The sequence below is a fragment of the Scyliorhinus torazame genome, chromosome 10 (assembly GCF_047496885.1).
Source record: "Scyliorhinus torazame isolate Kashiwa2021f chromosome 10, sScyTor2.1, whole genome shotgun sequence".
NCBI classification, from domain to species: Eukaryota; Metazoa; Chordata; class Chondrichthyes; order Carcharhiniformes; family Scyliorhinidae; genus Scyliorhinus; species Scyliorhinus torazame.
Window position 1 is genome coordinate 92,080,417 of NC_092716.1, and position 16,470 is coordinate 92,096,886.

The 16,470-nt window shown below is 49.1% G+C and overlaps 1 protein-coding gene across 1 annotated transcript in view; it reads right to left on the minus strand.

Annotated features, from left to right (window-relative positions):
• Window positions 1–3,495: 3,495 nt before the first annotated feature.
• Window positions 3,496–16,470, minus strand: part of snrkb (SNF related kinase b) — a 161,826-nt gene continuing 148,851 nt past the window's right edge. Inside the window, exons 4-6 of the mRNA XM_072518433.1 lie at window positions 15,025–15,237; window positions 7,530–7,673; window positions 3,496–5,290 (exon numbers count right to left, since the gene is read on the minus strand). Of these exons, the coding sequence (XP_072374534.1) occupies window positions 4,201–5,290; window positions 7,530–7,673; window positions 15,025–15,237 (1,447 nt within the window). The 3' untranslated portion in view covers window positions 3,496–4,200. The remainder of the gene's footprint in view (window positions 5,291–7,529; window positions 7,674–15,024; window positions 15,238–16,470) is intronic.

Genomic DNA, 16,470 nt, shown 5'->3' on the forward strand with positions numbered 1-16,470 from the left:
GGACATCGCTGACTAGGCCACCATTTATTGCCCAACCAAAATTGCCCTCGAGGAGGAAGGGATGTGTTACTTTCTTGAACTGCTACACTCCATGCGTTCTAGGTACATGCACAGTGCTGTTAGGAGGAGGAATAACCAGGATTTTGATCCCATACATCTGCTGCCCTTGTCGCTCTAGTTGGTAGAGATCATGGGTTCGGAAGGATCTATCAAAGGAGCATTGATAGGTGGCAACTAACAGGAGGTTTCCTCCCCCATGTTTGACCTGATGCCATGGGACCAGATTCAATGTTAAGGACTCTCAGGGCAATTCCTTCCTGACTGTATGTCACTGTGCCGCCACATTTGCTGCGTCTGATCTGTCGATGGGACAGGATATACCCAGTATGGTGATGGTGGGTCTGGGAAATTGTAAGCAAGATATGATTCCGTGAGCATGACTGTGTCAAGCTGTTGCTCGACTAGTCTGTGACAGATTCCCCCAATGTTGGCACAAGACATCTGTAAGATATGATTCCGTCAGCATGACAGTGTCAAGCTGTTGCTCGACTAGTCTGGGAGAGATGTTGGCACAAGGAGGACTTATCAGGGTCGACAGGGCTGTGTCGTTTCTGGTACCGGTTAGTCTCTGTTGAGTGGTTTGCTGAACCATTTCAGGGGGCATTTAAGAGTCAACCACACTGCTGTGGGCCTCGAGTCACGTGTAGGCCAGACCAGGTAAGTATGGCAGATTTCCTTCCCTGAAAGAATATTAGTGAACGAGATGGGTCTTCATGACAATCTTTTCATGGTGACCATTAGCTTTTCAATTGCAGATTTACTAATTCAATTTAAATTTGACCAGCTGCCATGGTGAGATTCTAACCTGTGGTCCCGGGTATTAGTCTGGGCTCTGGATTAATAGTCCAGTGACCTTATCACTACGCCACTGCCTCCCCCATAAAAGTCCTTACAGGAAGCAGGCTGTGAAGTACTGTGGGAATTGGGAAGATTATAATGAATATTAGTAGACAGTCTATCCCTAGAAATGGAGTCAGAGAGGTTGAGGAAGGGAAATTTTGAAGATGGGCCACATGAGGGCAGAAATCGGAAGCAAAGCTGATGATGTTTGCCTGTTCTGGGTAAGAGGAGGAAACAAAAGACCAAGTTCAGCCAGGAGGAGGAGGGTTATGGTGGATGAAATATTTCCATTTTAATACCTTGCTTCAGCTCTGCTCCATCTCCACTCCTGTGCTGGCTGACAGTCAGTTAGGAATGGTCGCTTTGAACCCCTTACATCACCAGGCAGCAACTAGTGTTAACAAGGATGAGGGAATCAAATTCAGCAAGACAGTGTCTTGTCTTTCTAGAAAGAACTATAGGAAATAAGAGAACGTTATTCTTTATTAATTAGTTAAAAATAATAACTGGAGAATGCATCCAAATTGTCATAATTAGCCAGAGGGTGCGGAGTGGGTCACCCACGGCATTAAGTAAATCACATTTTAATCAGACCATTTGGAAACTTTGGCACTCTGTTAGTGTGCAGCTATGTGTTAGTGCAGTTAACAAACACTGTTGGGCAGCAAGGTGGCGCAGTGGTTAGCATAGAATCATAGAAGTTTACAGCATGGAAACAGGCCCTTCGGCCCAACCAGTCCATGCCGCCCAGTTTTTACCATTAAGCTAGTCCCAGTTGCCCGCACTTGGCCCATAACCCTCTATACCCATCTTACCCATGTAACTATCTAAATGCTTTTTAAAAGACACAATTGTACCCACCTCTACTACTACCTCTGGCAGCACATTCCAGACACTCACTACCCTCTGAGTGAAGAAATTGCCCCTCTGGGCCCTTCTGAATCTCTCCCTCTCACCTTAAACCTATGCCCTCTAGTTTTAGACTCCCCTACCTTTGGGAAAAGATGTTGACTATCTACCTTATCTATGCCCCTCATTATTTTATAGACCTCTATAAGATCACCCCTAAGCCTCCTACGCTCCAGGGAAAAAAGTCCCAGTCTATCCAGCCTCTCCTTATAACTCAAACCATCAAGTCCCGGTAACATCCTAGTAAATCTTTTCTGCACTCTTTCTAGTTTAATAATATCCTTTCTATAATAGGGTGACCAGAACTGCACACAGTATTCCAAGTGTGGCCGTACCAATGTCTTGTACAACTTCAACAAGACATCCCAACTCCTGTATTCAATGTTCTGACCAATGAAACCAAGCATGCCGAATGCCTTCTTCACCACCCTGTCCACCTGCGACTCCACCTTCAAGGAGCTATGAACCTGTACTCCTAGATCTCTTTGGTCTATAACTCTCCCCAACACCATACCATTAACTGAGTAGGTCCTGGCCTGATTCGATCTGCCAAAATGCATCACCTCACATTTATCTAAATTAAACTCCATCTGCCATTCGTCGGCCCACTGGCCTAATTGATCAAGATCCCGTTGCAATCCTAGATAACCTTCTTCACTATCCACTGTGCCACCAATCTTGGTGTCATCTGCAAACTTACTAACCATGCCTCCTAAATTCTCATCCAAATCATTAATATAAATCACAAATAACAGTGGACCCAGCACCGATCCCTGAGGCACACCATTGGTTACAGGCCTCCAGTTTGAAAAACAACCCTCCACAACCACCTTCTGTTGTCCAGCCAATTTTGAATCCAATTGGCAACCTCACCCTGGATCCCGTGAGCTTTAACCTTCTGCAACAACCTACCATGCGGTACCTTGTCAAAGGCTTTGCTAAAGTCCATGTAGACAACGTCTACTGCACTGCCCTCATCTACCTTCTTGGTCAACCCCTCAAAAAACTCAATCAAATTTGTGAGACATGATTTTCCACGCACAAAGCCATGCTGACTGCCCCGAATCAGTCCTTGCCTCTCTAAATGCTTGTAGATCCTGTCTCTCAGAATACCTTCTAGCAACTTACCTACTACAGACGTTAGGCTCACCGTTCTGTAGTTCCCAGGCTTTTCCCTGCTGCCCTTCTTAAACAAGGGCACAACATTCAGCTGGCTATGGCGCTGAGGACCCGGGTTCGATTCCGACCCCGGTCACTGTTTGTGTGGAGTTTGCACATTTTCCCCGTGTCAACCCAAAGATGTGCAGATTAGGTGGATTGGCCACGCTAAATTGCCCCTTAATCAAACACTGATGGTGTGTAGGACTATTTTAGGGCAGTATGTGCCCAATAAGTAGATAACTAAATTCCCACATTGTTTCTCATGTGCTTACCTGGAATGCTGGATTCAGGCGAGGACATACAGACGATTATATAGAACAGTATTAAAAACATGCTATTTTGTGAAAAATGCCATTTCACTTTTATCTGTTGGAGTGGGACAATAGTGTAATATTTACACTGTAATATTACATTAATAGTGTAATATTTACATTGTAATATTACCCTAATAATGTAATATTTACTCTGGTTCAAGAGTGAAAGATTAGCATTGACAATATAAATAATAAAACAGACCCATGAAAATTAATCTGCGAACTCTCTAGACTTTTTAATATAAAGGTGACAATGAAAGAGGTACACTTAATATGTACACATTTTAGTTAGCTGCAGCAGGGCAGTCGATGGCTACAGTATGCTGTCATAGAATGTACACAAGTAAATTCCCCAAACACTCTTCATCAACTAATGGGTTCTCAAGATAACAAGGAACTAATCCGGAAGTTAAAGGTAGGATACCGGTCTGTGCCTAAAAGGGAACAAACACCACATGACACCCATTGATGTTCCAACATGGCAGAACAGTGAATGTTTTTTCTAAGTTAGATGTTCTAAAATATATTATAAAATATGGAGAATCACTTTGAACCTTCTTACAACCTAGACAGAAGCACCAAATTGCATTTAGCTTATACCCGTTATTCAGTTAAAAGGCTATTTTCCCAACTTTGCACTTCAGGTAGGCGGCCTGGTCTATGCATCATTAATTGTGTGCATCTCACCATTCAAATGGATGGTCAGGAAATCGCACGCAGTGCACGCTCTGCTTTCCATTATGTATTCACGACAGACAAAGCTCCCCGCCCCCCACCCCGGAAGTGCAAAGTCAGAAAGCGACCTCAAGTGTCCTTCCTTTCTAATGTCCTACCCCTTGTCTGTAAAAGATATACATATTTACATCAAGTGTGTGTAGACACACACAGAGTATATAATTCTTTTTTTTTATAAAAACTAAATTACATGACAACAGTTGAACTGTCCAAAGGAGAGAAGATTTTCCTTAGAGTTTGGTTTGATCTTAAAGGAAAGGGCTTTCTCACAGAGTGGGATCTGCAGAATCCTGTCCCTGATATTTACATTTTTCGATCGGGCAGGATCAAATTTATTCACAGGGTCTGCACTGCTGTCAAAGCACGCACTGTCGTTTGTTAAACCACTGTTCTCAGCCATTCGGTCAATCAAGTGTTTTGGACTTTCCACACACGGCCCCTCACACTTCTTAAGCATCTGCAGTTTTTCCATTGTTAAGTCAGTGCTTGTCTGTGTGGACACGGTGGGCTCCATAACCCTGGGCTCGAGACTGGCCAAACATTGGTGAGTGTGCAGGCAAGGGGCTGGCTTCTCAACGCTGATGTCGCTAATGTCTATCGGAGCCTTGACGATGCCTTTGCTGGTGCTGTTGTTGTTGCTCTCGTTCATCAGGTTGATTGGTCGGTTGCCAAAGTAATTTGAAAGCGGCTCACTTTTCTCGGCCCATCTGCTGCAACAAAGTGGTCCCACTGATCCTTGGACTTCAACAGAGGAGCTCATCACCCCGTTTTCACGCTGACAGTTCCACATCTCACGAAACAGTTTGCTGCCATCACCCTTATTGGTGTCTTTGTTGGGGCAGCTCACGGTGGTGACACTACCGACCTGTTGACCAGCACCACTACACGGAGATTGCAACACGTTCAGCAAAGGTGTGGCTTTGATCTCCATTTCTGCAGTGTCTTCTTCCTCCTCCTCTTCTTCTTCTTCGCATATCTGTTGGAGGACTGGCACATTCTTTGGCATGACAGATGTTTCCAGTGAGGATCGAAGTAGAATTCTCATTGGCGACGGGGCCGCAGGGTTGTTCTGGGCATTACTCACAATTTTCATAATATCTTTTACGTTACTCGTTTCCTTCTTCGCCATGTCTTTCTGCACAGAATCGGGTTGTTTTTTGGGGCCTTTTGTGTTAGTCGAGTGTTTTATTGAAAACCCATTGTGCATTTCAGGCAAGGGGCTATTATCAGTGGCATCCACAAAGCTGTTTTCTGGTGCTGACAGCGATGACCTGAAAGAGAGAGATCATTAATTGAGGTGTTTTATAGAACCAGAAATAAACCATAAGTCAGAGAACCACAGAAAGGTAACGGCACAAAAAGAGTCCATTGTGTCTCCACCAGAGTCATGCGCCCTCTGAAGTGTGCAATGCCCGAGATCACTCCGTTTCAGTTGCAGTTGGCATAAGCTGCTCAACAAGGATGTCAGATTTGGGGAATTAAAACTTATCCATTTTGGACACTATCAGCGTGAGATACACTCAGGTCACTTTCAGTCTTGCCCGATAGACAGTGAGGCTCCCACTTGTTCATTAGACCTTAAAATCAGATGAATGCCTCCCATGGCACCAATGCAAAATGTCTCACTGCCTGTGACAACCGTCCACATGATCATTTACAGCCTTTGGTGGAGTTATGGGTGTTCTTGTCTTGTGGAACCTAATTGAGATTGCTGAGCTTGAACCCTTACACTGGCAAAAAGTGGACGCTTTCAAAATACTGCTTTGACCTGGTTTCAATCTGGAGACACTGGTGAAATGACAGAATATCAACACCTTCTTGGCGTCCAGTCATCCCTAATGAATAAACAATTATTTCATGGCTCCATAGCAAATTCGGCTGTGGATCTTCCTTTTGATTTGGTAAAACAATGGACACTAACTTTCTCGAAGTGGCAAACAGCAGCAGATCGCCACTCTGTACTGACTTACTGCTAAAATTCTTAAGCCACTGCCTCGTTGAACCTTCCTGACTCAGGTTGGGTGTGATTCAGGCAGCGGGTGGGCTCCAGGGTCAAAGAAGCGGAGCGAAGGAGGTAACGTCCCCTTTTTTACAGCACCAGCTGCCGTAAAGCGGGTGAGCTTAAATGTCCCATTGAAAATAACAGGCCAGCGAGAAGGCAAGTGAATGGGATGTGTGGGGTGGGGGTTCAGACATCGGGGGGCTGGGGTCAGTCGAGAGAAAGGAGGGTCAGGTTGGGGGTCAAATCCGGTCGGGTCGGGGATGGGGGTTCAGGTTGAGGATGGGGTGGTGAATCCCGTGCCTGGGTGAGGAATACTGTTGGGTGGGTGGGTATGGAGGAATCCCCTGGGGGAATCTGGTGTGTGGGACATGTCCCATGCGGGGGACAGTCTGGATGTTTAAAATAGTCACGTTGAAGTTAAAAGTACTTTCATTTCGTCTATACTCAAAATAACCATTAGAGTAACACAGGTGGAACCACCCAAAGTTAATGATTTAATTGTCAGATGGTTCCCAGCCCAGCACAATTGACCAGAGTAAGTTAGTGCTTCGAGACAATTGCTGCAGAAAGCCTTACTGCGAACCTCCGAGAGGGATACCCCTACTCTAGAACCAGGAGGTTATGGGCCAATAGTGTTTTGCTATTGGTTAGCTTGCTAAAGGGGAAATAAACCACCTTCACCAGATTAGATGGTCATTTAAATACCAACCTTCTAAAACCAGATACAATTAATTGCCAACAGAGGGATATATACTGGCAATATCCAATTGCCAAAGAGGAGCAGGCCACATTGGTTCAATACTCAAGAATTGGACTCCAGTTAAGAAGGAGAGGCACATTCACACCCATACGTGGGCCTCCCCCAGTGTGGGGGCATCCACATTCTGTTCTGTAGGCTCCACAGCATTTAGATCCTGACTATCAAGGCCAGGCCACTCAGCCCTAGAACTACTCATTTCTTACTCACTTGGTGAATTCTTGAATTGGGAGGTTTATAGTGGGAAAGTGGTTGTAAACTTTACAAGTGGCTGTGCTGGGAGGGGGGGGGGGGCATGGAATGGGGGGGGCATGGAGTGTGGGGGGCATGGAATGGGGGGGCATGGAATGGGGGGGCATGGAATGGGGGGCATGGAATGGGAGGGCACGAAGGGGGGGGCATGAAGGGCGGGCATGAAGGAGGGCATGAAGGGGGGCATGGAGGGGGGCATGGAGGGGGGCATGGAGGGGGGCATGGAGGGGGGCCATGAGGGGGCATGGAGGGGGGTCATGGAGGGGGGGCATGGAGGGGGGGCATGGAATGCAGCAGTACTACCCACATAAATAAAACATGTGGACATTGCTACCCTGTGGGGTGAGCGTGCCATGCCTGCTTAAGGGATGACAGCTTTGGTGAAATACCCATCAGCCATCTCGCACTGCAAACTAATAAAAAAACTGTGCACCTTAATCTCGGTGCACACATTTTCCAGCTGTTAAGGGGCCTTTCTGTTGTGAACTTTCTCCATTACCTGCATTGTACGTGGGTGGTCCAGTTGTAGTCCAGATTAAGGTTGCGACTCTGGGTCTGTTTCTCCTGCTTCTCCCTCAGTATCCTCTCCGCCAGCAGGAAGTAGCTGGCTGTGATGTGGTTGTATTTGTCGGCTTCCAGAGCCCTGCGTCAAAATAAAATCACAAGACTGTCAGGGTGAGATGGCCGATCCGAATAATAACACAGCCTCACCCTCACTCCAATCAGCTTATTTTTTCAAAAAAAACTTGAGGTCAGCAAATTAGTTTCATAAAATGGAGAGGGTAGCCGTTCTGGCTGTCACAAGGTTATGAGTTGAAACCCACCATGGTAAGTTATGAAATCAAATTCAATAAAAAAAGTGATCTGAAAACAATATACCACAGATGCTGGAAATCTGAAATAAAAACAGAGTTCTGAAGAATAGTCATGTGGACTGTTAACGGTTTCTCTCTCCACATATGCTGCCAGACCTGCTGAGCTGGTTGTAGCATTTTCTGTTTTTTGTAAACTGGCACAAGAAAGATTATGGTGAAAAGACGTTGAATTGTCACAAAAAAAACCTAATTGGTTCATTAATGTTCTTCAATGGTGCCACACCAATACAGTCAGGTCCATATAGGAGACTTTAGTCTCTCAGTTTGTGATGGATTTTATTCAGCCATTGAAATATGTGACCCCAGTATCTCCTCCGGGCAACTAGGATTGACAATAAAAGGGGGACGTACCAGTGTCACCAAAATCCAGAAAACAAATTTTCAAAAATACACGAGCGGACACCTGGCTTGTCAATATAACTGCAACTTTATCTTCCAACACAAATAATATGATCACATCACAAATGACCTCCAACCTCTCCTCACCTCCATTTAAACGTGTCTGTTTCTGATTCAATTACTATTATTCGACAAAACTTTCCTCTCCTCCTTTCCGAAGTTTCCCAGATGCTCATCCTGCTCCCTCTGTTGAAGTTAAGGCTGGATGCATAATCTCCTAAACTGTGAAACGCCTTTCATTTGAGCGTCCTCTTCTCTTTCAATCACCCGTTTTTTTAAATCAAAGCTTGATATCATCTGCCACTTGATTTGTTTTGTCCGCTCTACTATTGTCCTAAATTATGGGCCTTTTCTTCGACTCACCTCAAAAACTGCTGATCCGAGTCTAACATGGAGATCATTTGCCACATCCCAAAGGGTTGATCCCTCACTTCCAGTTGGACTAAGGGTGTGATTGAGACTGGGGAGATAGTGGCATAGTGGTAATGTCACTGAACTGGTAATCCAGAGGCCCAGGCTAATGCTCTGGGGTCATGGGTTCAAATCCCACTACGGCAGCTGGTGGAATTTAAATTCAACTCATTAATAGTCTAGAATTGAAAACAAGCATTGATTATCATAAAAACCCATCTGCTTCACTAAAGGGGAAGGAAATCTGCCGTCCTTACCTGGTCTGGCCTACATGTGACTCCAGACAAGATCTAAATTATGTGGTTGACTCTTAAATGCTCTCAAGGGCAAATAGGAATGGGAAAACAAATGCTGCCAGCAATCCCATGAAAGAATTTTTGAAAAGTCTTCAGTCGTGATTCCAACAGAGTAAGGGCGCAGGGAGGGGGGACAGTCCGCAAGAAGCTTGGATGGAGGAGGAGCTGCCAAAAGAGAAATCCCCCACAAGTTCCCAGCCTGTGAGTCAAGCCGCCTGCTGGCACAACAGATTCAGCTCCACTTTCTGGTCGAAGACTGGAATAATTTGTTGCGACTAAAAATAACCCGGCGGAGAAGCAGTCAAAATGATTCTCACTTTGCAACTATGAGCACAGCCAACGACTAAAATTTGGAACTTTATCATCGGATTTAATGTGGCATAGACTGCCAGCAGTGGAGTTTTGGGTGCAATATTGGTGAGAAAACCATTGGAATGGTTGAACTTGGAGGTGGTAAAAGCAGGATAGTGGAGACGAACGTGAGGCAAGGCTGAGGTGGGCAATATTAAATCACTGCTATCTTGGCACCACCCGTTAACCTAACACCAAATGCTGTACCTTCCTTAATCTGCTGAATATGAAAATGAGCTGCACGTGCCTCTGGTTAACAATTGAAGTAGATCGGTTAGGATTGTATTCGCTGGAGTTCAGAAGAATGAGGAGGGAGGGATTTCATAGAAACCTAGAAAATTCCAACAGGACAGGACAGGGTAGATGCAGGAAGGGTGTTCCTGATGGTGGAAGTGTCCAGAACCAGGGTTCACAGTCTGAGGATATGGGGTAGACCATTTAGGACAGAGATAAGGAGAAATTTCTTCACCCAGAGAGTGGTGAGTCTGTGGAATCTGTTACCACAGGAAGTAGTTGAGACCAAAACATTTTGGGGGCGATTCTCCGAGCCCCGCGCCGGACCGGAGAATCGGCGCAACCGTGCCACGACTCCCCGACGCCGGCGCGCGATTCTCCGAGGTGCGGAGAATCGGCACCATTTGCGCCAGCGTGTTTGGCGCGGCGCCGGCCGCTGGAATCGGCGGGGCCGCCGTTTCTCCGGCCCGGGTGGGCAGAGCGGCCGCACCGATACGACAGAGTCCCGCCGACGCCATTCACCCCTGGTCGCTGCCGGTGGGAACTCTGTGAGAACGGTCGGGGGGGGGGGGGGGGGCTCCTTCACCGGGGGGCCCGCATCGGGGCCCACCGATCGGCGGGCCGGCCTCTCCCCCACCGGGCCTACTTCCTGGAGCGGCCGGCCCCTGAACACCGCCGACCCCATGTTGGGTCGGGGCCGGCAAACGTAAGAAGTCCCCCGCGCATACGCAGGTTGGTGCGGCCCAACTGCGCATGCGCGGGTTGGCGCGGCGCCCATTTGGTGCCACTTAAGGAGGCTGGAGTGGCATGAACCTCTCCAGCGCCGTGCTGGCCCCCTGTGGGGGCCCAAATCCGTCGTACCCGGGCCCGGTTCACGCCATCGTGGAACGTGACGGCGTTCACGACGGCGCGAACACTTGGGCTCCATATTGGAGAATCGCCCCCTTTATGTTTTCAAGAAGCAGTTAGATGTAGCACTTGGGGGGTGGGGGGGGGGGGGGGATCAAAAGATGCAGAGGGCAGCTGGGATCAGGCTGAGTTGGGTGATGAGCCATGAGCATAATGAATGGTGGAGCAGGCTTGAAGGGCCGAATGGCCTCCTCCTGCTCCTATTTTCTATGTTACATCACACAATGTATGAAGTATGTTACATGTTTTCTAACCTGATCTATGTATGAATTGTTCAGTGCAAACTACATTGAAATTCAGCCTTCAGGCTGCAAACATGTTTCACGAATTGAATACCATTATTATCTTTGAACAAGAGGAGGATTGGTAATTGTTTAAACTTAACCCTGCAGTACTCTCTGAAGGCACCAGGTGGCATCATGAGCTAAAATTAGCTTATGATATCATCTTCACTGATGGTGCAATATCTAGTAAAGATTAAAGTGGCAAGGTCATGATTTCTGGAGAAGAAGCCTAATGAATTATATAAAACTGAAATAAATCTTTGCTTTCTCCTTCCCAATAGGAATGATGTCATCCTGGGAAGCTATCAGGAGGCCTTGGTCACAGATCCATAAAGTGCGACTAATGTTACAGACACTAATAAGGCCCAAGAGATGGACCAACATTATCAATCCCTTCTTGTTTCTAATCGTTGAGGTCTAATGGCTGATGCAATTCGCAGCCATCTGCTAGATCATCACAATTCAAGCAACAGCAAGCACTCAAACTCTCACCTCTCCTGCAGCAGACAGAAGAGAGACAGGTGGCAATGCAAATTACATACAACTTGAGAACCAGTGCAGGATTCTTTTAAATGCAATCAAAAAAGCCACCTGAAGCCTGGCAATGATCCTTAATGTGCGCACGTCCAACCATTTCATTCCAACAAGTCTCAACTGAAACAGATATTTCCTATTTACCCCTATTGCATGGTAGCACAGTGGTTATAATAATCATAATCTTTATTATTGTCACAGTAGGCTTACATTAACACTGCAATGAAGTTACTATGAAAAGCCCCTAGTCGCCACATTCAGGCACCTGTACGGGTACACAGAGGGAGAACTCCGAATGTCCAATTCACCTAACAAGCATGTCTTTCGGGACTTGTGGGAGGGAACCAGCGCACCCGGAATAAACTCACGTAGACACGGGGAGAACGTGCAGACTCCACACAGACAGTGAGCCAAGCCGGAAATCGAACCTGGGACCCTGGCACTGTGAAGCAACTGTGCTAACCACTGTGCTACCCAAGCACTGTTGCTTCACAGCAGCAGGGACCCGGGTTTGATTCCCGGCTTGGGTCTCTGTCTGTATGGTGTCTGCATGTTCTCCCCGTGTCGCGTGGGTTTCCTCCAGGTGCTCCGGTTTCCTCCCACAAGTCCTGAAAGACGTGCTTGTTTGGTGAATTGGACATTCTGAATTCTACCTCTGTGTACCCGAACAGATGCTGGAGTGTGGCGACTAGGGGCTTTTCACAGTAACTTCATTGCATTTTTAATGTTAGCCTACTTGTGACAGTAATCAAGATTATTATTATTTCCTTCATAACCAACTGTGTGTATCTCATTTAAGTGGTTAGGTTTATTCATATTGGTTCTGTAGAAAGGTCATACAGACTCAAAATGTCATTCTGTTTCTCTCTCCAGGTGCTGCCAGACCTGCTGAGTTTATCCAGCATTTTCTGTTTTTATCCATATTCAGTTACTTCTGTGACCCTTCCAACCCCCCTCATATTTTCTAAAAATCGGAGCAGCTTCCACCCAAAAATTTGATTCGCGTCCACTCTGCAGCGAAACCTGCTGAGCATTTAGCTTAACTGCCCATCAACCCGAGGCTTTGTTAATCGTAGAATCGTACAATTCCAGTGCAGAAGGAGGCCATTTGGCCCATCGAGTCTGCACCAACCCTTCAAATGAACACTCCATCCATGTCTGCCCGCCTCACCCCGCCCTATCCCTGCAACCCCATAACCTAACCTGCACATCCATGGACACGAGGGGCGGGATTCTCCGAGCCCCGCGGCGGGCTGGAAAATCCCCGCAACGCCGCCCTAACGCCGGCACGCGATTCTCCGAGGTGCGGAGAATTGCCGCCATTTGCGCCGGCGCGGCGCCTGTCGCGGGCCGCTATCCGCGGCCTGGCCGCCGATTCTCCGACCCGGATGGGCCGAGTGGAAACGGCTGAGTCCCGCCGGCGCCGTTCACCCCTGGTCGCTGCCGGCGGAAACTCTGTGGGAAGAATCGGGGGGGCGGCTTGTGGGGGGGGAGGGGGGGGTGCTCCATCCCCGGGGGGGGGGGCCTCCGATGGGGTCTGGCCCACGATCGGGGCCCACCGATCAAAGGCCGGCCTCTTCCCCCCCGGGCCGACTTTGTTGTGCGGCCTGCCCCTGAACCCCCACCCCATGTTGCGTAGGGGCCGGCACGCTGAAGAAGTCCCCTGCGCATGCGCGGGTTGGTGCGGCCCAACTGCGCATGCGCGGGTTGGCGTGGTGCCCATTTGGCGCCGGGAAGGGAGGCTGCAGCGTCGTGAACCATTCTAACGCCGTGCTGGCCCCCTGTTGGGGCCAGAATCAGTTGTCCCCGTGCCCGTTTTGCGCTGTTGTGAAACGCCACGGCGTTCACAATGGCGCGAACACTTACGGTGGGATTCTCTGACCTCCCCACCGGGTCGGAGAATCGCCAGGGGTCGGCCTAAATCCCGCCCCCTCCGGCCTCCGAATTCTCCCACCCGCCCAAAAACCGAGGTGGCGTGAGTCGCGCCGCCTGCCTCGGAGAATGGCCCCCAGGGCCGCCCGAATTCTCTGGCCCGCGATGGGCCGAAGACCCGCCCGCCTGTAGACAGTCCCGCTGGCGTAAATTGGAGTTGGTCCCTTACCGGCCAGACGTGGCGGCGCGGGCGGCCTCCGGGGTTATTGGGAGTTCGTGGGGGGATCTGGCCCCGGGATGTGCACCTACGGTGGCCTGGCCCGCGGTCGGGGCCCACTGATCCGCGGGCGGGCCTGTGCCCTGGGGGCGCTCTACTCCTTCCGCACCGGAGGCCGTGGTCATCAGCCATTCCCGGTGCAGATGTGACTCCATGTGTGCATGCACGGGGATGACGTCAGCAGACACTGACGCTCCCGCGCATGCGCGGCCCGCGACGGCCGGCGGAGGCTCTTCGGCCCCGGCTGGCATGGCGCCAAGCCCCTTTCCCGCCAGCCGGCGGGGCGCAAACCACTCAGGGGCGGGCCTAGCCCCTGAAGGTGCAGAGGATTCCGCACCATTGGGGCAGCCCGCCGGGTAGGGGAGAATCCCGCCCTTAGTCTCCATTTTGGAGAATCGCGCCCGCGGGGACAATTTATCATGGCCAATTCACCTAACATGTTTGGACTGTGGGAGGAAGCAGGCACGGGGAGAATGTACAAACTCCAAGCAGACAGTGATCCAAGCCTGGAATCGAACCCGGATCCCTGGCGCTATAAGGCAGCAGTGCTAACCACTGTGCCACCGTGGCAGGCAGAACCTTTCTGGAACGAACAATTTTGCTGAGGAGTTAGTTCAGGAATCAAGAGATTGAAGATTGTACTTCAGGAACATATTCATTGTGACCAATAATAACAAGTCAACCTTAATTACAAAGCTCTCTGACTGCCCAGGACCCTGGTTCCCAATTGTGCCATAGTGCACTTCTTGCTGCACTGGGGGGAAACCAGTCTGCCACGGCACTCACTGCATGGAGGGGATAAAACAGTCTGCCACCCAACAACTATCACTCAGAATATATTGGATTATATTGCGAGGGGGCTGAGCACAAGAGGATGGCTAATGTGGTTTGGAACGCCAACAGGATTCAAGGCTCTGGTCTGCTGCTCCTCCCCTTCCATCCCCATCCCATGTACGCTGGTCTGTCTCGAAAAGGTAGTTTGCCTAGAACTCAATTGGGCTGCCAAATTCAGCACAAACCTGCCAAACATGCAGGCCAATACAAAGCCTAACCACTGGCAGCGTTCCCTGTGGAGCGCAAGGATCTGCTCATTTAGCTTCCCCAGTGGAGGTGGAGGTGAAGGTATGCAGCTGGGAAGTTATCATAGCCGTGAATTTAAACAAGAAGAGTAATCTCCTGTGAGTTTGAACTGTAACAACTGAAATGTGGAAACAACAGGCCGAGGAAATGGTTATTTCTAACAAAAAATGTGTTGAATTAGAAATAGTCAGCCATTCAGAGGGAAGGGAATATATTCAGAACTATTTTCCCTCAGTTACAAACACTGATCTCTTCAATCGGAGGCCCACGGGGAAATAAAGGATCTGACATATTCTTTTTAAAAATAATTTAGAGTACCCAATTATTTTTTTCCCATTAAGGGGCAATTTAGCGTGGTCAATCCCCCTACCCTGCACATTTTTTGGGTTGTGGGGGGTGAAACCCACGCAAACACGGGGAGAATGTGCAAACTCCACACGGACAGAGACCCGGGAGGATCTGACGTACTCACTCTTGAATTAGCTCCCTTTGTGCGATGTTGCCACACTCCATGGCCTGGATAATTATATCATGCTCTTCCTCAGAGAGGCTCTTGTAAGACGTGAGGGGCAGGCTCAGCTTCTTGGCCGGGGAAGGGTCAACACCTTGGAGCCATGGGTGGCACTCGATCTCTTCCAGAGACGCCCGCTTCTTCGGGTCCCTCTGTAACATCCTGGAGATCAAACTGCAACAATACAAAGAACAAACAAAGGTTTTACTCAAGAGAAAGGGGTTCCCGAGCCAAAGATGACAGAGACTTTATTACTGCTCAGTTTGCCATAGATTCATGCTAATCCTTCCAGCGCAGACTCCTCCTCCTGCAACGTCAGTCCAGCAAAGCTCAACAGGGAGAAACCCTGTTTTGAGTAGGTTGAATCTGGTTATAAAAGAGCCTTTAGGCCTTTCAAGGAATATCCAAGAACTGACGGGAGCAGGCACGGTGGTTCTATCTTTAACAGCTGAACCCAGCTCTCTTCAGCTGATCTATCATCGGTGCTAAAAATGATTTGAGTTCACGATTTATGCCAGCACAGTGGATGATGACTTCAGGAGCCTTGCCATGAAGAAATTAATACTTGCAAAGTACCTGAACAGAATGACAGCACAGCTAAGAGGTTGAACATATGTAGCTAATGGCAGGACTGCTGCCAGATTACAATTTCACCCTTTGCAGTACTATCATCGAAGGAGTTCCTTCATCAAAATGCTGAGCAACTTGAAGCCACAGTCTGGACCTGGTGTATAAAAGGTCCGAAGTTTGGATTTATAATTGCATTCTGGTGCTGACCTGCCAGTTTTGCAGCTGTACTTTAGGTCCAAAAACCACTCAGATCACCCGCAGGACACAGCAATCCTAAGATTGTGGCATGGTGGCACAGTGGTTAGCACTGCTGCCTCACACTGCCGGGGACCCGGGGTGGATTCCCACCTTGGGTGACTGTCTGTGTGGTCTTTGCACTTTCTCCCCGTGTCTACCTTGGTGATTGGGGGCGGGATTCTCTGATCCTGAGGCTAAGTGTTGACGCCATCGTAAACGCCGTTGCGTTTCATGACGGCGTCAACATGGCCTCAGGAGCAGCGATGCTGACCCCTACAGGGGGCCAGCACGGCACTGAAGTGACCCACGCTGCTCCAGCTGCCGATCCCGGCATCAGATGGGCGCTGCGGGTCCGCACATGTGCAGTGGGACCGGCGTCAACGCGCGCATGCTCAATGGGACCCGCACGATTGTCGCGCATGCACGGTGGCTCCCTTCTACGTGCCGGCCCCGACGCAACATGGTGTAAGGCTACAAGGGGCCGGGGCGGAACAAAAGAGGCCCCCCAGTAGGCCTGATCACGGGCCAGGCCACAGCGAAGGCCCCCCCGGGTCGGATCTCCGCCCCCCCCCCACCAATCAGGCCGCCCCTGGATGCATC